The sequence below is a fragment of the Papio anubis genome, chromosome 9, assembly GCF_008728515.1.
Source record: "Papio anubis isolate 15944 chromosome 9, Panubis1.0, whole genome shotgun sequence".
NCBI classification, from domain to species: Eukaryota; Metazoa; Chordata; class Mammalia; order Primates; family Cercopithecidae; genus Papio; species Papio anubis.
This window is the reverse complement of record NC_044984.1, coordinates 100928776-100955056: the sequence shown is the minus strand read 5'-3', so window position 1 is coordinate 100955056 and position 26281 is coordinate 100928776. Positions and strand designations below refer to the sequence as shown.

The following is a 26281-nucleotide window of genomic DNA, read 5'->3' as shown; positions in this document are numbered from 1 at the left end:
AAAGTTTGGAAACAGCGCAGGCGTTTATCTGGATAACTAAATTAGAATGCATCCTCACAACGGGATACTATGCAAGTATTTTTTTTTTTAAAGATGAAAACCAAAAAAGAATGAGGACACTTTCTATATTCTTACTGATATGGAACACTCTGGTTTTTATTATTAAGTGAAAAAAGCAAGTCACAACACAGTGCATATAGTATGCCACTTTTTTGTGTTAAAAAAGTAACAAATGGCTGGGCACGGTGGCTCATGCCTGTAATCTCAGTACTTTGGGAGGCCGAGTCAGGTAGATCACTTGAGGTAAGGAGTTTGAGAACAGCCTAACCAATATGGCAAGACCTTGCCTCTACAAAATCACAAAAATTAGCCGGGCATGGTGGTGCATGCCTGTAATCCTAGCTACTCAGAAGGATAAAACAGGAGAATCGCTTGACCCTGGGAGATGGAGGCTGCAGTGAGCCAAGATGGCACCACTGCATTCCAGCCTGGGTGACAGAGCAAGACTCTGTCTCAAAAAAAAAAAAGGAACACATATCTGAATTTTTCATTTGCATAAGGAAATACTTGAAGAATACATGATAAACAAAAGTGTTTATTACTAGGAAGCTGGAGTAGAGGGTTGCAGGGGAAGATGGGGGTGAGACCAAGACTTCTCAATGAGTACCTTTTAAAGCATTTTGATTGTTGGACCATATGGCTGTATAATCTATTCAAAACTATTCTAACTTTTAAGTATGAACAAATTAAAAAGATCCTATAGGGGAGGGGCATCTAAAGGAAGAATCTACTCAAATGGATAAGTGGTCCTGGAGTGCCAAAAACTGAAAGCAAATTATAAACACCCATAATCTAGTGAGGCTTTATGGTCTATTTTGTTTTCCTAATATCCATATGCTTACTGAGCACCTACCATGTACCAGGCCCTACTATGTTAAGTGTTGGTGAGATACAGTCAGACACAGTGCCTTCCCCTCAAGATGTTTTGGCCCCATGGAGAGACTAAATGGAGGGTGGAGGGGCCTTGGCCTGGCAGTGTGCTCGAAGCCCAGAGGAAGCAGTACGTCCTTCTTCCCCAGAGGAGTGGGGAAGGTCAGCTGGAGAAGAAAGGACAGATAGGCTGACACTGCAGGCAGAATGGGCAGCCCTTGATGACACTGTGGGCACGGAGGTGAGGAACAGGAGGAGCCAAGGAGGCCATCTTAAATCACAGCCTAAACACTGGGGCCGCGCCAGCCAGCTAGCAGTCTCAACCCTGGGTTCCCAGCCAGCACTAAAACTGCAGCAGACACCCCATGGGGGCAATCCAATTCTTTGCAAGTGACCCAGGAGGTTTCTCCTGTTGAACCTGTCCTCCCAGTTTCTCTAATTTCTTCCAACCCTCTAACACCAGCCTAGTCTAAGGCCTCAAACTTGGAGTAGGTAGCAGCCCTGATGTGTCTTCCTGGCTTGAATCCACCTGCATAGAACCTCCACACCAACCTTCCGAAAACACCACTTTGATTTGTCACTCCTCAGCCAGCTCCTTCAGTGACACCTCAGACCTCAAATTCTAGACTCCTTGTTTGGAATTCAGGTCCCTCAGTGATGTGGCCCAAACTCATTCCTAGCCCTGTTTGCCATGATTCTTCAACCTCTCTGCTCAAGCCAACCTGGAAAACTCTCCAAGCTCCAGACCAGTCTCGTAGCTTTCTGCCTCCCCCATTTTCCCATCACTGCAGGAACCACATGGATCCTTTGAGGGCCAAGACAAATGTCACCTCCTCCAAAATGCCTTCCCCAGAGTCACCTTCCAATCTCGTGACCTCTCCAAACTTCAGCATGCATAATTAGTAAATCACCTGCAAGTATTATTAAAATACAGAGCATGTGTCAATGAGTCTGGGATGGGCCTAAAATATTGCATTCCTAACAAGCTTCCAGGAAGGTCTATGCTCTAGGTCAGTACCACACTTGGTTTGGCAAGGTCTTAAGTACGCCTCATATCCTTTGAATGAAGTCGATCACATATGGCCTTGCATTATGAATATTCAAGTATGTGCCTTAACTTCTTTTCTCGATTGAAAATTCATTGAGAGCAGGGATCCATGGAAAAGACAGTTTATGTAGTCGAAAGAGAGCCAGCAATAAAATCAGATAGCTCTAAATTCAAGTCTTAACTCTACCACTTACTTGCTATGACATTGAATAAGTCACATAATCTCTGAATCTCAGTTTCTTCATCTGTAAAATGGGGAGAAAAAATACTTTCCCTCCAGAGGATTAAAAGAAATCATGGTTGTGATTATGCCCAGCATACTGCCTGGTGCTGAATATATTTTAATATTGGCTCCCTCCTCTTTCTTTCCTTAAATAATTTTGGGATTTCCATAGAGTCTAGCCTGTAGTAGGTGCTCAGGGAATCTTCTGGGCCCAACTTTTGCAGAAACTTCTGTTCTACCCATACAACTCTGTCCAATCCACACTGCTGAGCTTTCCTCTCTGGATATGATGCTCCAATAGTCACTGACTTTTTAATATTTTACAGTCACAATCCTCCTGTTTGTTGGTGAGTATGCCATCAGAAGCATACATATCTACTGACATCTGCTAGTGGAAAAATGCAATTGTTTAGGTTGGAAGTGAGAACTCATGAGACCTGAATTATGGCAAATAACCCATCCACTCTTGCTCAGTTTCTTCACCTATCAGGCATTTAGGACTTGACCCCACTGGTCCAGGGTTTTCTTTCCAACTGCATTCCATCAAAAAATATCAGTCCCATATCACATTCCCTCACACTCACTGAGTCTCTAGCGAATCAACTAAATTAATCTTTTCTGGGTTGCTAAGCGGACATAACAGAGCATTTGACAGATATCAGAAGGCCTCAGTAACAGTCCTGATTCTGACACTAACTAGGAGTGTGATCTCTGGCAAATCACATCCCTTCTCTGAGCCTTAGTTTCCTTAACTGTAAAACAGGAGAGTTGGGCCAAGATGATCCATAAAATCTCATACTCTTTTATTCTAGGCTAACAAACTGAATAGTCTCCCATTCCGAGCAGCACATTTTCATTTTGACCAGGTCCTTGGTGCTGATACTGAAAGGCTCATGCCAGCAAAAGAAGTTCTCTCAGTAGGCAGAATGTTGACCTATCTCAAATCACACCCCGAGAAGGCATTTTTTCCATTGGCCTGGTCCAGGGATACATTCTATGGCAGGCCACCCAATAGCCAATTGTTCATTTTTTCCTGCTTGCTAATCAAACCCCAGTTTTATCCAAGGCAATATTATGATAGCCCAAGAGGTAAACCATGATTTTTCTAAGCCAAGAGTTGGTAAACTTTTTCTGCAAAGAGCCAGATAGTCAATATTTTAGGCCCTGTGGGCCACACACAGTCTATTCCTTTTCTTCTTCTTCCCCCCAACCTCCACACACACTCTTTAAAAATGAAAATAAAGGCCAGGCGCGGTGGACTTTGGGAGGCCGAGGCAGGCGGATCACGATATCAAGAGATCGAGACTATCCTGGCCAACATGGTGAAACCCCATCTCTACCAAAAAAAAAATACAAAAATTAACTGGGCATGGTGGTGAGCTCCTGTAGTCCCAGCTACTCGGAAGGCTAAGGCAGGAGAATCGCTTGAACCCGGGAGGCGGAGGTTGCAGTGAGCCAAGATCACAACACTGCACTCCAGCCTGGTGACAGAGTGAGACTCCATCTCAAAAAATAAAGTAAAATAAAATAAAAATGAAAAAAATTATTAGATCATGGGATGTATAAAAACAGCCCACAGGCTAGATTTGATCTGTGCTCAGTCCAGTTATCATAATCTTATTCTTTGGACAAATTCTCTTTCATCCTCCCTTTCAGCTATAAATGATAGAGTTCTGGACAAAAACAACATAAAATAAGTCTATTGGGGGCTTCTGGGAAAGATTTTGTTGTTTTCTGATAAAAGAGAGACACACAAGAAGAAAAGTAACTGGCACCTCCCCTTGTTCCATTTTCCTGTCTTAAATGTGGACCTGATGCCTGGACCTGCAGCAGCTACCTTGTGATTATGAAGTACTAACACGGGGACAAAATACCAACAATGTAGGGGACTCAGCAGAAAGACATAAAGAGCCTGGGTCCTGGAGGATGTTGAACTGTTGAATAAACCCTGGAACCTCATCCTTCCCGTCTTTGGTTAAATAAAATAATAAATACCTACATCATTTAAACCATCAGGTTTCTGTCTCTTAAAATCCAAAGCTTTCTTTTGGATTTTTGTTTTTTGAGATGGGGTCTCACTCTGTCACACAGGCTGGTGTGCAGTGGCATGATCTTGGTTCACTGCAACCTCCACCTCCCCAGCTCAAGCAATCCTTCCAACTCAGCCTCCTGAGTAGCTGGGACCACAGGTCAAAGCATTCTTAACATGCTAAAGCAGAGTGGTTTTTTCCTCATTAGTAATTTTTTTTTTTTGAGACGGAGTCTTGCTCTGTTGCCCAGGCTGGAGTGCAGTGGCCGGATCTCAGCTCACTGCAAGCTCCGCCTCCCGGGTTTACGCCATTCTCCTGCCTCAGCCTCCTGAGTAGCTGGGACTACAGGCGCCCGCCACCTCACCCCGCTAGTTTTTTGTATTTTTTAGTAGAGACGGGGTTTCACCGTGTTAGCCAGGATGGTCTGGATCTCCTGACCTCGTGATCCGCCCGTCTTGCCACCGCGCCCCGCCCCTCATAAGTAATTTTTAAAACTTCAACCATGTCCTGTAGTAAGCACCGGGGTTACAACAGTAAACCACACAACATTCCTGCCTTCTTGGGGCTTTCTAGTCTAGTAAAGGAGATGACAAGGCACAATCAAATATTGACACATCAGATCAGTCACTAAATGGGGGTGATGAGCTCTACTCTTGGTGTTCCTACTGGCAAATTATGAAATCTCCAATGCCAAGTCTTTGAAACATGACGGTTTATTACTTTCTGAGAGGCAGACAAGTGCAAAAAACACTATAAAAGACTAATGCTGAAAGGCAGACATATAGACCTAAGTTCAAATCTCAACTCTACCACTTAACAGCTATGTGACTTTGGGCAAGATTCTTGACATCTGCTAGAGGGGAAAAATGCAATTTGGGCCAGGTACAGCGGCTCACGCCTGTAATCCCAGCACTTTGGGAGGCTAAGGCAGTCAGTTCACGAGGTCAAGAGATCAAGACCATGCTGGCCAACATGGTGAAACCCCATCTCTGCTAAAAATACAAAAATTAGCTGGATGTGGTGGCACGTGCCTGTAGTCCCAGCTACTCAGGAGGCTGAGGCAGGAGAACTGCTTGAACCCGAGAGGCAGAGGTTGCAGTAAGCTGAGATGACTGCACTCCAGCCTGGCAATAGAGCGAGACTCCATCTCAAAAAAAGAAGCAATTTGGAGTGGGCTAAGGACTTGAGGGGAATTTGAATGCAAGTAGGCTTGAGCTTCAATTTCTACACATGGAAGTAAAGCTCATAATCATAAGCCGCCTCTTTGGACTATTGTGAGAAAGAAATGAGATCATGGAATTAAAGCACTTCTCATTGCTCAGTAAATGATAGCTATATATACATATTAACTATAAATAAATATATATATATAATTTTGCTTAACAATATATTCTTAGAAAAAAGACTGGAAGGAAACACAAAAACATCAGGAGTGGTTATCTCTACATAGTGGGATTAGAGGCAATTATTTTCTTTCCTCAGATATTTTTCCAAATATATGTACACATAACTTTTAAAGTTGTGGGACTTTTTAAAATGTGATCTTTGTGTTTTGAAAATAAATGCAAAATGTGAACTGAAACTCCTTTATTCTTTTATCTGGACAAGAGTCAGGTGGCCCATGTTCTAGATCTAGCACTGGTATTGACTTCTTGTATAATCTTAGAAAGGCACGTCACTTCTCTAGGTCTCAATTTCCTTGTCTAAGAGTTGTTGATAATCAGACTTCCAGTTCCCTCCATGATAAAGTAGCTTGCACTAGATTAACTCACCCACCAAATTGTAAAAGCTAGAAAATATACAAATAGCTATTTGAAAACATTGGAGAGCAATAAATGCAGACAGGACTAGAGGAACTACAAGCCTTGAAATAAAGGAAGCACCACAAGTAAGCTCTACAGTCACCTTGGCGTTTTCCTGAAAGATCTTTCCAAATTGCTACACTGGGAAATAGAACCCAAGCAAAGAGTATAGTCTATTGAGCTAAGGAGAGTTTGAGGATAACAGAGTAGCTAATATCTAAGGAGCAAAATCCCAAAGAGAAGAGAACTTTAAAGAAAGAGACACCTCTTTCCCATCTTGCAAGATGGCGGGTGAAAAAGTTGAGAAGCCAGATACTAAAGAGAAGAAACCGGAAGCCAAGAAGGCTGATGCTGGTGGCAAGGTGAAAAAGGGTAACCTCGAGGCTAAGAAGCCCAAGAAGGGGAAGCCCCATTGCAGCCGCAACCCTGTCCTTGTCAGAGGAATTGGCAGGTATTCCCGATCTGCCATGTATTCCAGAAAGGCCATGTAGAAGAGGAAGTACTCAGCCGCTAAATCCAAGGTTGAAAAGAAAAAGAAGGAGAAGGTTCTTGCAACTCTTACAAAACCAGTTGGTGGTGACAAGAACGGCGGTACCCGGGTGGTTAAACTTCGCAAAATGCCTACATAATATCCTACTGAAGATGTGCCTCGAAAGCTGTTGAGCCACAGCAAAAAACCCTTCAGTCAGCACGTGAGAAAACTGCGAGCCAGCATTACCCCTGGGACCATTCTGATCATCCTCACTGGACGCCACAGGGGCAAGAGCGTGGTTTTCCTGAAGCAGCTGGCTAGTGGCTAGTTACTTGTGACTGGACCTCTGGTCCTCAATCAAGTTCCTCTACAAAGAACACACCAGAAATTTGTCATTGCCACCTCAACCAAAATCGATATCAGCAATATCAAAATCCCAAAACATCTTACTGATGCTTACTTCAAGAAGCAGCAGCTGCGGAAGCCCAGACACCAGGAAGGTGAGATCTTCTACATAGAAAAAGAGAAGTACGAGATTACAGAGCAGCGCAAGACTGATCAGAAAGCTGTGGACTCACAAATTCTACCAAAAATCAAAGCTGTTCCTCAGCTCCAGGGCTACCTGTGATCTGTGTTTGCCCTGACGAATGGAATTTATCCTCACAAATTGGTGTTCTAAATGTCTTAAGAACCTCATTAAATAGCTAACTACCAAAAAAAAAAAAAAAGAAAGAGACAAACATACTTGTATTCAAATTACCCCTCAAATCCTTAGCCCACTCCAAGCTATACATGCAGAGTGAGTAACCAAGAAACTGAGGGGAAAGTAGCAGCTTAGAGACTAAAGAGCCAATCATTAATTGGTTAGGGTTGGAGTCTAAGCTGGGTCAAAGTAGAGGGAAGTTGGTAAACACCCAGAAAGGCCAGGCTTTAGGAATAAAAACCATACCCTAGTAGTACAGACAAAAGCGAAATATACTAGGTTTGACAAGATTAAGGAGATCTGCTAGCTCTCTCTCTCTGCCTGCTAGAACAAAACTCAATACTTGTTGGAGAAAGTTAACATCCTTCACCCAAAGGCTCTTCAACTTTGCATCCATAATGTCCAGTATTGGATAAAAAACTATGAAGTGTTATTGAAAAACCTCAAAAGGACCAAAAATACCTGAAATCCAAGAAATAGCCAGATAATAGAAATAGATCCAGAGATAATTCAGATACTAGACTTAGCAGACAGGAACTTTAAAATAACTATGGATAATATGTTCGAGGAGATAGAGAAAAATATGGTCAAATTAGAGGAAATGATGGACAAAACAGATGAAAAATGGAGAATATCAATCAAGATTTAGAAACTATGAGAAAAGAATCAATTGGACCGCCTACCACAGAAGAATACAATATCTGAAATTAAGATCACTTGGATGGGTTTAATAGAAGACTAGACACGATAGAAAATGGGAATTTAGAACTGAAAGGCAGGTCAATTAAAAAAATACAAAACTGAGGTACAAAGGAATGAAGATGGACAAACCAGAGCAAAACATAAAAAAAGAGGTATAATCAAAGGTCTAATATTCATGTAACTGCAGCTCCAGAAGATGAGAAGATTGAGGAAGACAAAATATTTGAAGAGACAATGGCAAAGAATCTGCAAATTTGATGAAAGACAACATACACATTAAAGAAGCTCAGTGATCCCCAAGAAGAATAAAAACAAGCAAGCCGTATCTATGCACATCATAGTCAAACTACTGAAAACCAAAGACAATGAAAAAAATTTTAAATCAGCCAGAGACAAAAAGACACATTGCATTCAAAGGAGTAAAAATACGTCTGATGACTAACTTTTCAATAGACATTTTTGGACCCCAGAAGACAGTGGAATAACTTAAAAGTGTTGAAAGGAAAATTAAAATTTAAAAAAATCTCACCAACCTAGAATTTTATCACTAGCAAAAATATCCTGCAACAATATATGTGAAATAAAGATGTGTTTCATGATCTACACTATACCACACAGTATGATAATAAATCTGCAAGGAATTTCTCTGAGTTAAAGAAAAAATGATTCCAGATGGAAGCATGAAACTGCTGACAGGAAGAAAGAACCCTGGAGAGGGTAAATTTGTGAATAAATAAAAATAAATATTGACTGCTTAAAACAATAATAATTATGCCTTGTGGGGTGTATAACATATGTAGAAGATGTATACATTAAAATGAGAGCTCAGAAGATGAGAAAGAGGAAAATGAGGTTAAAATATGATGGTGTTCTTCCCCTGTGCTTGAAGTGAGGGAAGGAGTAATGTGAGGTAGATGTATTAATAAGTGAAGAATGCAAAAATGCATATTGTAATCCCCAATAGTACCACTCTAAGAGAATGTATAATTGAAAAGCTAGCAGAAGAAAACATCGAATATTTTTAAAAATTCTATTAATCCCTTCCCAAAAAGCTAAAAAGTAAGAATAAAGGAATAAAGACAGATGGGACGAATAAAAAATAAATAGTAAGTTTGTTGACTTAAACTCAATAATGTCAGTAACAATATTAAATTTAAATGGTCTAAATTCAAAGATTATCAGACTGGGTTTTGTTTTTCAAAAAAGCTATAGTTAAAAACTTTACTGAACTAAATATAGTAAGATTATATAGTAAGACTGAAAATAAAAAGATGAAAAAGATATACCGTAGCAACCCATGTGTAAAGAAAACTGGTGTAGCTGTATTAATATCAGACAAGATAGACTTCAAAGCAAAAAGTATTACTAGAGATAAGGTAGAAATATTTAACAATAATAAAAAAAGTCATTTCAATAAGAGGACATAGCAATCCTAAATTTCTAAGAAATTAATACTTCAAAATATATAAAGTAAAAATTAACAAAACTAAAAAGATAGACAGCTACAACCATAATCAGAGCTGGAGATATTAACATACCTGTCGCAATAACTGAGAGAACAAACAATAACAACAGTAAAACAGTAAGGATATGGAATATTTAAATAACATAATTAACTAAATTCACATAACTGATATCTATAAAACACTCCATCCAGTATACATTCAAAATGTACATTCAAAATGCAAAATACTCATTCTCCTCAAGTGCACATGGGCATTAATCAAAATAGGTTATATGTTGGGACATTTAAAATGTACATTCAGCTGGGCGTGGTAGCTCACACCTGTAATCCCAGCCCTTTGGGAGGCTGAGGTGGGTGGATCACTTGAGGTCAGGGGTTCAAGACCAGCCTGGTCAACATGTGAAACCCTGTCTCTACTAAAAATACAAAAATTAGCCAGGTGTGGTGACAGGCACCGGTAATCCCAGCTACGTGGAAGACTGAAGCAGGAGAATCACTTGAACTGGGACGTAGAGGCTACAGTGAGCTGAGATTGCTCCACTGTACTCCAGCCTGCGTGATGGAGTGAGGTTTTGTCCCAAAAACAACAACAACAAACCCAAAATGTACATTCAAAATGCAAAATATACATCCTTTTCAAGTGTGCATGGACATTAACCAAAATAGACTATATGTTGGGACAGACACTAAGTCTCAACAATTTCAAATTTTGAAATAATACAGAATATGTCCTCTGACCACGGTGGAACTAAAAGAGAAATCAACAACAGAAAGACAATTAGGAAATCTATGAATGTTGGGACATTAAGCAACAGATTTCTAAATAAGCCAAGTAAAAGAAGAAATCACAATAAAAAATTGAAAATGTGTTTAACTGAATAATAATGAAAGTGTGGTATCAGAAAAATGTTGGGATTAATCGAGCAATGCTTACGGGAAAATTTTTGACTTTAAATGTATATCTTAGGAAAGGTTGAGAATCAATAATCTAAGCACCTATCTCAAAATCTGGAAAAAGACAGCATATTAAACTCAAAGAAAGTAGAAGGAAGGAAAAAAGATAAGAGCAGAAATGAATGCAATTCTTAAAAGATGTAAATTGAGAAAACAACAAAGCCAAAAGTTGGACCTTTGAAAAGACCATTAAAATTGATAGACCCTGGCAAGGCTGCTGAAGAAAAACAGAGAAAACATAAATTGCCAATATCAAAAATGAAAGAACATCAACATAGATGTTAAAAACATGACAAAAGTGGCCAGGCATGGTGGCTCATGCCTGTAATCCCAGCACTTTGGGAAGCTGAGGTGGGCAGATCACAAGGTCAGGAGTTCAAGACCAACCTGGCCAACGTGGTGAAACCCCATCTCTACCAAAAAAAAAAAAAAAAAAAAAAAATTAGCCGGGCATGGTGGCGGATGCATGTAGTCCCAGGTACTCAGGAGGCTGAGGCAAGAGAATTGCTTGAGTCTGGCAGGCAGAGGTTACAGTGAGCCAAGATCATGCCATTGCACTGCAGCCTGGGCAAAAGAGTGAGACTCCATCTCAAAAAAATAAATAAATAAATAAAGGCAAAAGTAATAAAAGGAAAGTTTGAACATTATGTAAATAAACTTGAAAATTTAGATGAAACAGATTCCTTAAAAGTAACAATTTACTAAAAGTAAAAAAAGAAATAAAAATATAAATAATCTAATAACTATTTAGAAAATTGAATCCATCATCAAAAACTTTCCCTCAAAGAAAATTCCAAACCCAGTTGTTGAATTATTCCAAAGAGTTAAGAAATAAAGAATACCAATCTTATATAAACTCTTCAAAACAATAGAGAAGTATGAAACTTCCTACCCCTGTTCATGAGACCTGTATAATCTTGACACCAAAACCTGACAAGAACATCATAAAAAAGAAATATCATAGGCCACAAATCTCATGAACATAGACGCCAAAGGCCTTAACAAAATCCAGCCTGAAATATAGAAAAATCACACCCAGAAGTATATAGAAAGATCATACTTCTGACCAAGTATGATTTATTCCAGGAATGCATGTTTGACTTAACATTCAAAACTCAACCAATGTAATTCACAGTATTAATAGAATAAAGGAGAAAAACATATGATCATCAAAACAGATGTAGAAAAAGTGTTTGATAAAATTCAACATCCATTTAAGAAAAGTCTCTCAGAAAACCAAAGATAGAAGGGAATTTTCTCAACCTGATAATGAGTATGTACAAAAATCCACAGCAAATATCGCACCTAATGGTGAAACACTAAATGCTTTCACCACTTAGGTTGGGAAAAAGGCAATGATGTCCACTATCACTACGTCACCTCAAAATTGCACTAGAGGTCCCAGCCAGTACATAAGGCACAAAACAAATAAAAATACAAAGATTATAAAGGAAGATGCAAAGCTGTCATTATTTTCAGGTGACATGATGATGTTCATAGAACGTTCAAAAAATGCAAATTTTAAATTAATAAGCAAATTTAGCAAAGTGGCTAAATACAAAGTTATCTAAATAATTGCATTTTAATATGCTAGCAACTAACAATTAGAAAAAACTTCAAATGTACTACTTACTTTAGCATTGAAAAACATCAATTATCTAGGAATAAGTCTAAAGAAAGATGTGTAAAACCTCTACAGTGAAATCTACAAAACACTGCTGGGAAAAATTAAAGATGATCCAAATACTTGGAGGCCTAATGCAACATATGTTAATTGGAAATTTGATGTTGTTAAGGTGTTCTTCCCAAATTTCTTATAGATTCAATGCAATCCCCATCAAAAATCCTAGCAGGTATTTTGCATATGTGAAAAAATGACAACTAATTCTAAAATCAATATGGAATGGTTAAGAATGTAGATTAACCAAAGCAATACTGAAGAAGTAAACAAGAACAAGAGGGCTTATGCACCAGATATCACGACTTATTGTATAGGTGCAGTAATAAAGACTGTAGTATTAGCCCAAAAATAGACAGTAAGGCCAACAGTTTGGAATAAAACTCCAGACCCAGATCCAAATGTATATAATCTGCCAATTTATGATGAAGGCACCACTGGAACTCAGTGGATAAAGGGTGACCTTTTCAAGAAATCATGCTCTATCAGTTAATTAATAAGAAAAAAAAAGAACTTTGACTCCTCCTTCACACCATACACAAAAGTTCCAGATGAACTATTGATATAAAAATGAAAGGTAAAATAGTAAAGCTGCTAGATGATCTGTTAAAAAGATCTTCGTGAACTTCAGGTAAGGAAAAATTTCTTAATAGGATACCAAAGCACTAACTATAAAAGAAAAACATTAATAAATTGAATTTTATTAGAATGAAAAACTTGTGTTCATAAAAGTTACCATTATGAGAATAAAAAGGCAACCCACAAACCAAGAGAAGATATTTGTAATACTTTTACCTGGCAAATATTAATATCTCCTATTCAAGATATAAAAACAACTCTTACAAACCCTTAAGGGGAAAACCAACAACATAATTTTTAAAAAACACACAGGCAAAAGACGTGAAGAAGGGCCGGGTGCGGGGGCTCATGCCTGTAATCCCACCACTTTGGGAGGCCGAGGCGGGAGGATTTCGAGATCAGGAGTTCAAGACCAGCCTGGCCAATATGCTGAAACCCTATCTCTACTAAAAATACAAAAATTAGTCAGGCATGTAATCAGTCAGTGCCTGTAATCCCAGTTACTTGGGAGACTGAGGCAGAAGAATCACTTGAACCTGGGAGGCAGAGGTTGCAGTGAGCCGAGATCATGCCACTGCACTCCAGCCTGGGCGACACAGCAAGACTCTGACTCGGCCGGGCGCGGTGGCTCAAGCCTGTAATCCCAGCACTTTGGGAGGCCGAGACGGGCGGATCACAAGGTCAGGAGATCGAGACCATCCTGGCTAACACAGTGAAACCCCGTCTCTACTAAAAATACAAAAACTTAGCCGGGCGAGGTGGCAGGCGCCTGTAGTCCCAGCTACTCGGGAGGCTGAGGCAGGAGAATGGCGTGAGCCCGGGAGGCGGAGCTTGCAGTGAGCTGAGATCCGGCCACTGCACTCCAGCCTGGGTGACAGAGCGAGACTCCGTCTCAAAAAAAAAAAAAATAAAAATAAAAAATAAAAAATAAAAAATAAAAATAAGACTCTGACTCAAAAAAAAAAAAAAGACATGAAGAGGTAATTCACAAAAGATATACAAATGCCTAATAAGCATATAATAAGATGCTATACTCATTATTTATCAGAAAAAATGCAACAAAAATGACATACGCTATACACCCATGAAAATAGCTAATATTAGAAGGAATGGCTATCTCAAATGTTGACAAGGAAGTGAAACACTGAAACTTTTATAAATTGATAGTGGGAGTCTAAATCGGCACAACCACTTTAGGAAACTGTTTCGGCAGTATCTACTAAAACTAAATATACCTATACATTACAATCTAGCAATTCTACTCCTGGGAACATACCAACAAAAATAAGTGCTCATGTTCACCAAAAGATATACAAGAATGTTCAGAACTCCAATCCTCAAATTCCTTCAAAATAATGAAAGAGGAGGGAACACATTCAAATTTATCCTATGAGGCCAGCATTATCATGATATGAAAGCCAGATAAAGATACTACAAGAAAAGAAAACTACAGGCTAATATCCCTTATAAATATTGATGCAGGCCAGGTGCGGTGGCTCACACCTATAATACCAGCACTTTGGGAGGCCAAGGAGGGTGCATCACCTGAGGTCAGGAGTTGGAGACCTGCCTGGCCAAAAACATGGTGAAACCCCATCTCTACTAAAAATACAAAAAATTAGTTGGGTGTGGTGGCGGGCGCCTGTAATCCCAGCTATGTGTGAGGCTGAGACAGGAGAATTGCTTGAACCTGGAAGGCGGAGGTTGCAGTGAGCCAAGATTGTGCCATTGCACTCCAGCCTGGGCAAACGAGTGAGACTCCATCTAAAAAATATAGATAGATAGATAGATAGATAGATAGATAGATAGATAGATAGATGCAAAAATCCTCAGCAAAATACTAACAAGCAGAATTCAGCAGCACAGTAAAAGGATTACAGATCATGACCAAATGGGATATATTCCGTGAATGCAAGGATGGTTTGGCATAAAATCAATAAATACATTATATCAATTGATTTCTGTTTGCCAGACCATCCTTGCATTCAAGGAAGGAAAACTACATAACTATTTCAACTGATGGTTCCTACAAAATGAAGGAAAACTACGTAACCATCTCAACTGATGGAGAAAAAAAATATGACAAAACTCAACACCATTTTATGACAAAAGCACTCAATAAACTAAGAACAGAAGAGCATTACCTCAACATAATAAAGGTCATATTTTAAAAAACAACAGCTAACGAAGGTGAGAGACTGAAAGCTTTTTCTCTAGAATCAGGAACAAGACAAGGTTGCCTGCATTCACCACTTCTATTTGAAATAGTACTGGAAGTCCTAGCCACAGCAATTTGGCAAGAAAAAGAAATAAAAACATTCCAAATTATTAAAAGGAAATAAAGTTATTATTATTATTATTTTTTGAGATGTAGTCTCACTCTGTCACCCAGGCTGGAGTGCAGTGGTGCAATCTTGGCTCACTGCACCCTCTGCCTCCCAGATTCAAGCTATTTTCATGCCTCAGCCTCCCAAGTAGCTTGGATTACAGGTGTCTGCCACCATGCCCAGCTAATTTGTGTATTTTTAGTAGAGATGGGGTTTTGCCATGTTGGCCAGGCTGGTTTTGAACTCCTGACCTCAGGTGATCCACCTCCCTCGCCCTCCCAAAGTGCTGGGATTACAGGTGTAAGCCACTGCGTTCGGCCGAAATGATCTTACATGTAGAAAACTCCAAAGATTTAACACATACCCAAACACAAAAGTACTGTTAAAACTAATGAATGAATTCAGCAAAGTTGCAGGACACAAAATCAGCACACAATAATCAGTTGCATTTCTATACACTAAGAATGAGTAATCTCAAAAGGAAATTAAGAAAATCTCATGTACAATAGCATCAAAAAGAATAAAATACTTAGGAATAAACTTAACCAAGGAAGCAAAACACTTGTACACTGAAAACTACTAAATGTTGTTGCTGAAAGAAACTAAAGACACCAAATAAATGGAAAGACATCCTGTGTTCATGGATTGGAATACTTACTATTAAGATGTTAAAACTACCCAAAGCAATCTATCTATAGATTCAATGCAATGCCTATCAAAAACCCAGTGGCATTTTTTTTTTTTTTTTTTTTTTGCAGAAATAGAAAAATCCATTCTAAAATTCATATGGAATCTCAAGGGACTTTGAATAGCCAAAACGATCTTGAAAAAGAAGAACATGAGAGGTCACACATTTCCTGATTTCAAAACTTACTACAAAGCTACAGTCCGGTTCTGGCATAAAGACAGACATACAGATCAATGGAGTAATATGGAAAGCCCAGAAATAAACCTCCACATACATGATCAAGTGTTTTTTGACAATGGTGCCAAGACCATTCAATGGGAGAAAGAACAGTCTTTTCAACAAATGGTGCTGGGGAACCTGGGGAACCTGGATACCAACATGCGAAAGAATACAGCTGGACTCAGACGGGCACAGTGGCTCATGCCTGTAATTCAAGCACTTTGGGAGGCTGAGGGGGGCAGATCACGAGGTCAGGAGTTTGAGACCAACTTGACCAACATGGTGAAACCCTTTCTAAAAAAAAAATACAAAAATTAGCCTGGCTTGGTAGCACATGCCTGTAATCCCAGCTACTCAGGAGGCTGAGGCAGGAGAATCACTTGAACGTGGGAGGCGGAGGTTGCAGTGAGCCAAGACAGCACCACTGCATTCCAGCCTGGGTGACAGAGTGAGACTGTCTAAAAATAAAGAATAAAGCTGGACTCTTACCTAATACCATATACAAATATTAGCTCAAAACAGATCAAAAATCTAAATGTAAGATCTAAAACTGTAAAACTCTCAGAAAAAAAAAAGGCAAAAGCTTCACAACATTGAATCTGACAAGGATTTCTTAGATATGACACTAAAGGCACAGACAACAAAAGAAAAAATAGTTAAATTGGATGCATTAGAATAAAAATTTCTGTGCATTAAAGAACACAATCAACAGAGTGAAAAAGCAAGCCATGGGATAGGAGGAAATATTTGCAAGTATATATAACTGGTAAGACGTTAATATCCAGAATATATAAAGAACTCCTAAAACAACAGAAAACAACCTGATTTTAAAATGGGCAAAGAACTTAGACATTTCTTCAAAGAAGATATGCAAATGGTGAATAAGCACATGAAAAGATGTTCAACATCACCAACCATTAGGTAATTGCAAATGAAAACCACAACGAGATACCATTTTATATTCATTAGGATGGCTATTATTTTAAAAAAATAATAATAAATGATGATTAGGAACTGGTAAAATTGGAACTCTTGTGCCTTGCTAGTGGAAATGTAAAGTGATACAGCCACTATGAAACCATTTTTGTGGTTTCTCAAAAAATTAAACACAGAGTTACCATATTATCCAACAATTTCATTTCTGGGTCTGTGCCCCCAAAAGAATTAGGTGCAGAGACTTGAAAAGATATTTGTATGCCTGTGTTCACAACAGTGTTATTTACAATGACCAAAGGATAGAAACAACTCAATTGCCCATCAATGTCTTAATGGATAAAGACAATGTGACATATCCATACAGTGGAATATTATTCAGCCTTTCAAAAGGAAGAAAATTCTGACACATGCTACAACATAGATTAATCTTGAAGGCATTATGTTAAGTGAAACATGCCAGTCATAAAAAGACAAATACTTTACAACTCCACTTATAGAAGATACTTAGAGCAGTCGAATTAACAGAGGCAGAAAGTAGAATAGTAGTTGTCAGAGACTGAGGGAAAAGGAGAATGAGAAGCTACTATTTAACAGGTACAGAGTTTCAGTCTCGGAAGATGAAAAAATCTCTGGAAATGAATGGTGTAGATGGCTGCACAACAAGGTGAATGAATGTACTTAACACCAATGAATTGTACATTTCAAATGATTAAATGATACATTTTATGTTATGTAGATTTTGCCAAAATTAAATAAAACTTAGAATATTCAGATATGTTTTCTTCTTCTTCTTTTTTTTTTTTTCCAGATGGAGTCTCGCTCTGTCGCCCAGGCTGGAGTGCAGTGGCACAATCTCGGCTCACTGAAAGCTCTGCCTCCTGGGTTCATGCCATTCTCCTGCCTCAGCCTCCCGAGAGGCTGGGACTATAGGTGCCCGCCACCACGCCCAGCTAATTTTTTGTATTTTTAGTAGAGACAGGGTTTCACCGTGTTAGCCAGGATGGTCTCGATCTCCTGACCTCGTGATCTGCCTGCCTCGGCCTCCCAAAGTGGTAGGATTACAGGCGTGAGCCACTACGCCTGGCCTTATTCTTTTATTTTTTTTTGAGATGGAGTCTCACTGTGTTGCCCAGGCTGGAGTGCAGTGGCATGATCTTGGCTCACTGCAAGCTCTACGTCCCGGATTCATGCCATTCTCCTGCCTCAGCCTCCCGAGTAGTGTTTTATTCTTAGTAATCAAAAACTTGAAACAACTAAATATTCATCAACACTTAAAAGATCTGTAAATTGTGATATATGCATACAGTGAAATACTATACAGCAATGGGAAAGAAATAACTACTGCTAGAGACAACAACATGAATGAATCTCACAGACATTATATTGACTGAGAAAAGTTACCCACAAAAGAATATAGAGTCCATTATCCCATTTATATGAAGTTTTAAAAGCAGGCAAAAACAGGCTATACTGATAAGTCAGGACAGTAGTGACTGATGAGGAAGCCTCCTGGGGGACAAGAAATGTTCTATATCTTTTTCTGGGTGGTAATGACACCAGTGGATACAATATGTAAAGAAAAAAAACATCAAACTACTCACATAAGATTTGTATAGTTTATGTTCAGTGTAACTCAGGGTTTTTTTGGGGTTTTTTTTGTTTTTTTTTTTGAGACGGAGTCTCACTCTGTCGCCCAGGCTAGAGTGCAGTGGCACAAACTCAGCTCACTGCAAGCTCCGCCTCCCGGGTTCACGCCATTCTCCTGCCTCAGCCTCCCGAGTAGCTGGGACTACAGGCACCTGCCACCGCGGCCGGCTAATTTTTTGTATTTTTAGGAGAGACGGGGTTTCACCGTGGTCTTGATCTCCTGACCTCATGATCCGCCCGCCTTGGCCTCCCAAAGTGCTGGGATTACAGGCTTGAGCCACCGCACCTGGCCAATGTAGCTCAGTTTTATAAAATGAAGTGACATGGTGATGACAGAATGACAACCTCAGCTAAGACTCAGGAGGGGGCTATTGAGTAGATCTAGCAAATGTTTTAGGGGATTGTGGAGCAGGTGGGCCGGGGCTCATGCTTTCAGAAAACTGAACTAAGAAGATGCACCTTACCAACCATGGAAGAAAGTCATTTCTGACTCTGCAAAAAATTGGACTTATAATAAGCTGATCCCTCTATTTTAGTGTTTAAGGGAAAAAATACAAGTTCCGAGTAGCCTACTGCTCTTAATATAGCACCCAGAAGCCCCAGTCTGACACAAAACAGGGCAAGGTGTAAACACAGGAGCGTACATCTTTCAGTCAACTCTAGCTCTCTAGTCCGAGAACTGGAAGAAATTTCTGCTTTCTGATATCAAGGACATTTATGACTAAAACAACAATCCTGTGACACAACTACTTTGAACCCATATTTACAGTGGACACTGAGAATGGCCTTTCCCAACCAGGGACCACATTTGCCCGACTGGAGCATCACTATAACAAGGTCTTTGGGAACGCAGGCTAGCAAGTCCCCTGCAGAAGTCGAGTCTATAAACAGTTTAAAGTATAAAAACACAGGTTTTGCTGTGGCCTCAGTTTCCAGGTCTACCTGAATGGATTCCACTCCCTATTGTGGAATATTACAGAGAGGTCCTGGGATATTTCATAAATAGCTGGAGAGCATCTTGTTCCAGGTGACTCGGCCCAGTCTAGCAATCTAGAGGCACTACCCTCCCATCAGGACACTGGCCACGTCTGAGATGTCATGGAAGAATGCGTTTCAAGCACTTACTTTCATCATTAGAAACATTCCCCAGAGATGTGTGGCTGGAATAACGTTTGTTTTCACTTTCGTTGAGACATCTTTCAATCCAGCTCTCTAAAAAGAAAAAAAAAAAGAAAGAAAGAAAGAAAAGAAAAAGAAAAAGAAAATCACAGAACTGCTGTGGGTGTTTGAGAAGAGACAGAACATCATAAACGCATTAGATTTAAATGCTCATCAACATGCATGTGGCATCTGCCCAGACTGGAATGGGATTTTACACGGAGTTCCATGTGCACCACTGCTGCTGCTGCTGAGACTGCTGAGTAGTTTGGATGCAAAATGGCTCTTTGAAGCCTCACTTGAGTATTTCTTGGTCAGATTCTACGAATTCTGGAGTATTTGTAGTACCAACTGAGGATTAGCTTTCTGAGCAAAGAAGGTATGTTCCTGAGTAGCAGTTTGTAAAACCAGACTTGCTCAACTGAATCACTGGTGGTGGTTTGTAAACTTGTGAATTAGCAGCAGAACTTTTCTTCAAGTGAAAACAAAAAGAAAAACAGGTAAAACTTTAGGGACTCTGGTTGGAAGAGGACAGGGAACCTTGTAGCTTGCCTCCCTTTGGCCAGGGACCCCTCAAAGAGCTCTCACAGACTGGAAGCCATAGCAGGAAGAGAAATCAAAAGCACTATGGTAGCTATGCAGCCCCCCCCTTTTTTTTTTTTTTTTTTGAGATGGAGTTTGCTCTTGTCACCTAGGCTGAAGTGCAATGGCGTGATCTCGGCTCACTGCAACCTCCGCCTCCCGGGCTCAAGCTATTCTCCTGCCTCAGCCTCCTGAGTAGCTGGGAAGGCGCCCGCCACCAAGCCCTGCTAATTTTTGTATTATCAGTAGAGACGGGTTTTCACCATGTTGGCCAGGCTGTTCTCGAACTCCTGACCTCAGGCGATCCGCCTGCCTTGGCCTCCCAAAGTGCTGGGATTACAGGCGTGAGCCATTGTGCCCAGCCGCTATGGAGCCCTTTTAAAATCCAAGACTATGGGTTGTTTTTTTTTAATCCAGTTTCAAAGGCTACAAATACAAATGTATTTGTCGCAATGTAGTGTAATACTTATTCTGTTTTCTAGACCACCCACCATTCATTCATTCATTCATTCATTCATTCATTCATTCATCATTCAACAACATCAGCTAAGTACAGTCAGCTCTACTATAACACTTGTCTTGAGAAAACAAATGTGTCCCAATGCAAGTGATATATTTGGGAACAATCTGAGCAGAGTGCAAACTTTGTGTCTCTTTATGCTCCATTTATTTCATAAAAACATTAGGTGAATGCAGAAAACTCCACGCCCCTCCCCCCATTATACTGAGCACCACAGAAACATGCGGAACATGCTCACGCTCAGACATCTACCAGCTACTTTGGTCCACATTGTGCTGTGAGTCACACCTGCTCACTTCATAATAACTCACAGGCTGCAACCCTTCCGATGCCCACCTCTAAAGGCAATCTTCAGGTCTTTTCCAAGGTGAAGTGCCATTTTTATTGGATTTGTGTATTTCTAAACCATTTAACATGTGCAAAACTGTGATATCATTTTTATTAGGTTTCTGTCTTTTATTATGTGTCACTGACAAGGTTTTTCAGTATTGTGCCCCTAAGCTTATTTTTCCAGTAAACTCAGTGGTCTTTGTTGGCCGATTCTGTATAATGTGGTGATTTTTAGGAAGGCATATGGGGTGTTATAGCAGAAATGGCTACACCTATGGCTGCAGGCTTTTGGGCAGTGTGGTTCCCCATGCCTTCTTTATGATCTGGGAGCTGGTATTTATTGTACACCTATTTGAACATGCCAGCCCTCTGCATAAGTTATTTCATTGAATCTTCACAACAACTCTCTGAAGCAAGGATTTTAATCTCTATTTTTCCTAGAAAGCAACTGGGATTTAGAGGGATTAAGTAATGTGACTCTTCATAATTCAAAGAGCTGAGGAAAAGATCATTAGTTAACACCTTAGGTTACACATTGTAAAAAGAAGCCACGTAGACGAGTAAGCTATGTGGAGAGGGGAAATCAATGTTAACAGCCGGGAGAGATGTCGGATTTTTGTTTTGTTTCGTATTTTATGTCCCAACAAACTGCTCTTTTAAAAGCTGCTTCCAAAATTGTGAATAAGTAGGGGGAAAATATCCGAGGGGAGGAACAAGGGCCAGCTTGTTGACAGGATATGGAAATCTGATATTTCCCAGGAAATACTGAGGAGCAGAGAAATTCAAAACATCAAAACGCTGCCCCTTCCAGATATCGAATGCACAATGTGGAGACAGACAGCTTGTAATGTTTCAAAGCTGGGGGTAGGTGTCTGTCATCACACTGTATCCAAACGCACATCTGCTTACAAATCTCCAGAATTCGTTTCAGGATTCTCTAGAATGTCTCCACTTAGATCTTCTCATCCTTTCAATTCCTGGCTCATTTTCCCTGGCAGCAGCCATGGCTACATGTAGATGGCATCTGCTGAAGTTGGCAGCCCCTGCCTCCACCAAACCATACCATCAAAAGCAATATCTATAGTTCTGGGCCAACCCCTGGTCTTCCTAGATAGGTATACACACCCAGTCACTCTCACACGCACTCACATCTACACCCCAATCCCCACATTGTCAGAAACAGGAACTAAGGGAAGCACTCTCCCTCTCACCCATTTGCCTGCGCTGGATTCAGGCCTGTTAACATCAGAGTCCTTAGAAGGGTCTGTTCTCGCAGGCGAGAACCCCCGTGACTGGTGGGACATTCTCTGAAGAATTTGTGGCAACATTCCCGAGACGAGCTTGTTCTAATAACCAGGTAAGCCAAGAGAGCACAGCGCCCACCCACAAGAGCTCAAGTAAAGAAAGAACTTTCCTGACGGCAGCACCTGTCCTCCACACTGTGCAATCCCACATTGGAGAGAGATGAAAGCAAGGCTACAAGAAGTGGGAGAGGGTGGGAGGTGCCGTGAAAATGAAAGAGAACACATCTCACCCATCGCACCCACTCAGATCTCTCTGACCCAACAGTCTATGCCTGTAGCCAACTGCGCTCCCTGGGGCAACCCACAATAAGTCTGGTCTCACTGGCACATTGCAGATATGAGAAGATAATCATCATTTCCCCATATTTCTGGTTGAAGTACCCCCATCAAAGAACCGCATTGTTTCACCTCTTTCTTGGAAAAAAATGTTCCCATTTCTTTGCCATCCAGTTCACCTGCTTCTGGGTGTCTTCTAGTTAATCAATGTCCATGTGAACACGTGGCACTTGGGATAGACTCTGAGGGTTCAGACCATGGTCTGAACAGTGAAAGAACCATCACCTGTGTTGTTCTGGACAGTTGGAGTTCTCATGCATTCAAGGGTCTTGCATTCCAGACTATGTGGATGCAACACTCTGAGATATCCAAACCAGATACAGGCCTTGAATCTGCAGGGGCACTTTGACCTTTGTCTTCTTCCCTAGTGGAGCTCTTAGGAGTAGCATCTCCAATTCATGTCTCATAAGCCAGGTAGCTTCCTATGACTGGAAGGCCTCTCTTTAGGTCAGCTGAAGTCAATGTTATGTACTTTAAAATTATTTTTAACAATGGATTTCGGTCTTGCAGAGGTCAAGAATTACTTGGGCAGAATGACATGTATACTGAATTTTGAATGAAACACTGTGTTCTTCCACCTTATTGATTTGTAGGTGATGTGATTTTATAATAATAAAGTTCAGTATATATTGAGCTGTCACTATGGGTGAGGTATCATACAACTGCATTACATACATCATCATACTTAATACTCATTACAGTCCTAGAGGTGGGTGCTATTAATAGGCCCGTTTTAGAGATAAGAAAACTAAGGCTCAGAGAGATTCAGTGACTCGTCCAAAGTCATCTGGCTAGTAAGAGGAAGACCAGCATTCAAACTCAGGTCATAATCACAATGATCTCTCCAAATGTGAACTGAGCTTTCTCCTCCTATGTCCCATTTAGTCCTCAGAACAATGTGCCAATTCTGCAGCATTTTTCTCAGTCTGCTTTGTATTCGAACTTTTGCTAAAACTCTACTTATATAATGCGCTAAATTCATTTACATATTTTTTGTCAGCCTTTGTCATACACAGAAGCCTCTTCAGTTTAGAATTTAAACCTCTTAAGAATGGAGCCTGTTTTATTCTATTTCTTTTGACTCTCCACTAGTACTGTTATAAAGTTTTTCCTGTAGTCTGGCCTCAATAAGTGTTACATCAGTGACACATATGTCAAAGAATGCATAGCTTATAAGTAGATACATCCACATATCTACAGAATTTCCTAATCATTTTCTCTCTTTTTTTTAACCGCATAGGCATGGAAAAGTATAACACATCAAAGGCGATTTTCCAAATAAAGCAAAATTCAACACACATTTATTTTGTGCCTTCTAGATGCAAGAAGCTGTGCTAAAGAGAAGCTGTAGTGGCCAGGCGCAGTGGCACACGCCTGTAATCCCAGCACTTTGGGAGGCTGAGACAGGACGATAAAGACCAGCCTGGCCAATGTGACGAAACCCTGTCTCTACTACAAATACAAAAATTAGCTGGGTGTGGGTGGCATGCACCTGTAATCCCAGCTACTCAGGAGGCTGAGGCAGGAGAATAGCTTGAACCTGGAAGGCAGAGATAGCTGTGAGCCGAGATTGCACCACTGCACTCCAGCCTGGGTGACAGAGTGAGACTCCATCTCAAAAAAAAAAAAAAAAAAGAGAGAGAGCAGTTGTAGTGATATAAACATGAACAAGACTGGCTTCTGCCCTCTAGTTACCAAGTAGAAAGTAAGGCATGTGCTACCCCCTGAGCTCATGAGTGCAGGACCCTGTCATTTTTGTCCATCATCTCACACCCAGTGGCTGGCCCTGTGCCTGGCTCCATAGATGTTGCACAATAAATACACGTTTTTTCTAAAAAATTAAGTTCCTATTGAGTGCCAGGTACTATAGAAGCCATTTTCACATATGTTGTCTAAATTGGACCCAGAACAGCACTACATGTCATGTTTTCATATCTCTAATTATAGATATGGAAAGTTAGGCTTGAAGCAAAAGTTCTAAAGGAAGGCAGACTGTGATCAATGCTGCAATACTGGTACTGAATTCTGGGGACTGCATGGGACATAGGAGAAAGAGAGTTCAGTTCCTACTGAGATAACTTCCTATTCCCAATTGCCTCATTCTTGTTCTATAAAAATCATCTGACCTGTTAGTAAGGACCAAGCTTGTGCAAGTGCCCAAGAGGATTTGCCTACAGCTGTGAGCAGAGGCTCCTGGGCTGTGAAGCATCCCTTCCCCTGATTCATCTGGGATTATGGGCAGGAAGGAGGAGGCAGATAATGCCTATGGATTTTCACTTTCAGGGAGTTCAGCCCACATTCCTTAGAGGAAGATCTTTGTGCCTCTTCACTTTGGACTGAAGATTTGGAAACCCCAATGTGAAGTTATTCTCCTGGGTACATATAATGAGGTTGAGCAGAGCCATATATAGTTATCAGGTTTTCTACAAGGCTTCATTCTCTTCACAGCAGCAAAGAATAACTCAGAAGTAGCCGCATCGGGGACATGGCATGTCCAAGGCAGTTCAAGGTTCAGAGTGATGCTTCACAAACCCATATTGACCTGGCAGAAAGGGCCTATTAAGATGGTTATCAAGAGCCAGGTAATCCTTGAAGTTTATAGGACACATTGACAGGAATCTCTTAGATTATCCATGCATCCATTTATTCATTTTCCAAATAATTATCAAGTATCTTCAGTGTTCAAATAGAAGAGATGAACAAAAGCTATTCAACAGGACACACATACATTACACAGGATATCTCTGGTGGACTAGCGTCTCAAGACCTAAAAGTATCTGGGTTTTTTGTTGTTGTTGTTGTTGTTTATTCCCTTTTTAAAAAATCACTTATTTTTCCCACCCTTAACACGTAAATTCTAATGACCTTGTGTATCTTGTTCAGTACCTTGTCCCCAAGAGCCTAGTACAGTATTGGGCACATAGCTGTAGTGATGCTTGTGATAAAGAAAAGTAAAGGAAGAAAATAATGGAGAATGAGAGAGGAGGAGCGGGGATTCTCCACCAGAAAGGCCTCTGGGAAGAAACAGCCTGTGAGCAGACACTGAGTTTAGTGAGGGAGCAAGGTTTTCCAAGATTCAGAAAGAGGAGACCACAAGGGTGAAGGTTACCACCAACCCCAGGAAAGATCATGCTTGACTTATTTGAGGAATGGCAAGAAGGCTCAGGGGGCTGATGCAGAGTGATCAAGGGGGAGGTGGTACAACATGAAAGAGAAGACAGAGATGGGCTTGGTAGAAAGTGGGGTTTGGAGCTCAGATCCCAGCCTGGCCACTTACTAGTTATGTAACATTGGGATGGTTCCTAAACCGTCCTGAATTCTTACCTGCCTGATTTCTTCAAAGATTAACTGGAATTATAAAGGTAAAGCACTTAGTGTGTTTGGCTTTAAGAGCCGTAGAAAAATGAGGAAGGCATGGTCTCTATCCACCAGGAACTCACAGCTGAGTGACAGGGACAGATGCCTAATGGTGATGTCTGGCATTTATTGAGTGACCTCCAGTGCTGGTCGCTCCGCTCCACGTGCTTCATCTCTGTTGCTCACAGCAACTGAAACGGAGACTTGACTAACTTTGATTTGCAAGAATGAAACTCAGACCCAGAGAAGCTAGTTGGTGGCTGAGCTAGGTCAGGTCTGTCTGACTCCAAG

At 40.5% G+C, this 26281-nt stretch overlaps 1 protein-coding gene and 1 pseudogene across 4 annotated transcripts in view; one reads left to right on the top strand and one right to left on the bottom strand.

The window, feature by feature from the left end:
* The window catches only part of RFX4 (regulatory factor X4), a 179214-nt gene that overhangs the window by 133794 nt on the left and 19139 nt on the right, over positions 1–26281 (bottom strand). For all 4 annotated transcript variants that reach the window (XM_003907089.3, XM_003907090.3, XM_009181595.2 and 1 more), the window contains exon 2: positions 19529–19615. In XM_003907089.3, the coding sequence (XP_003907138.1) occupies positions 19529–19615 (87 nt within the window). The remainder of the gene's footprint in view (positions 1–19528; positions 19616–26281) is intronic.
* LOC108581111 lies at positions 6306–7217 on the top strand (annotated as a pseudogene).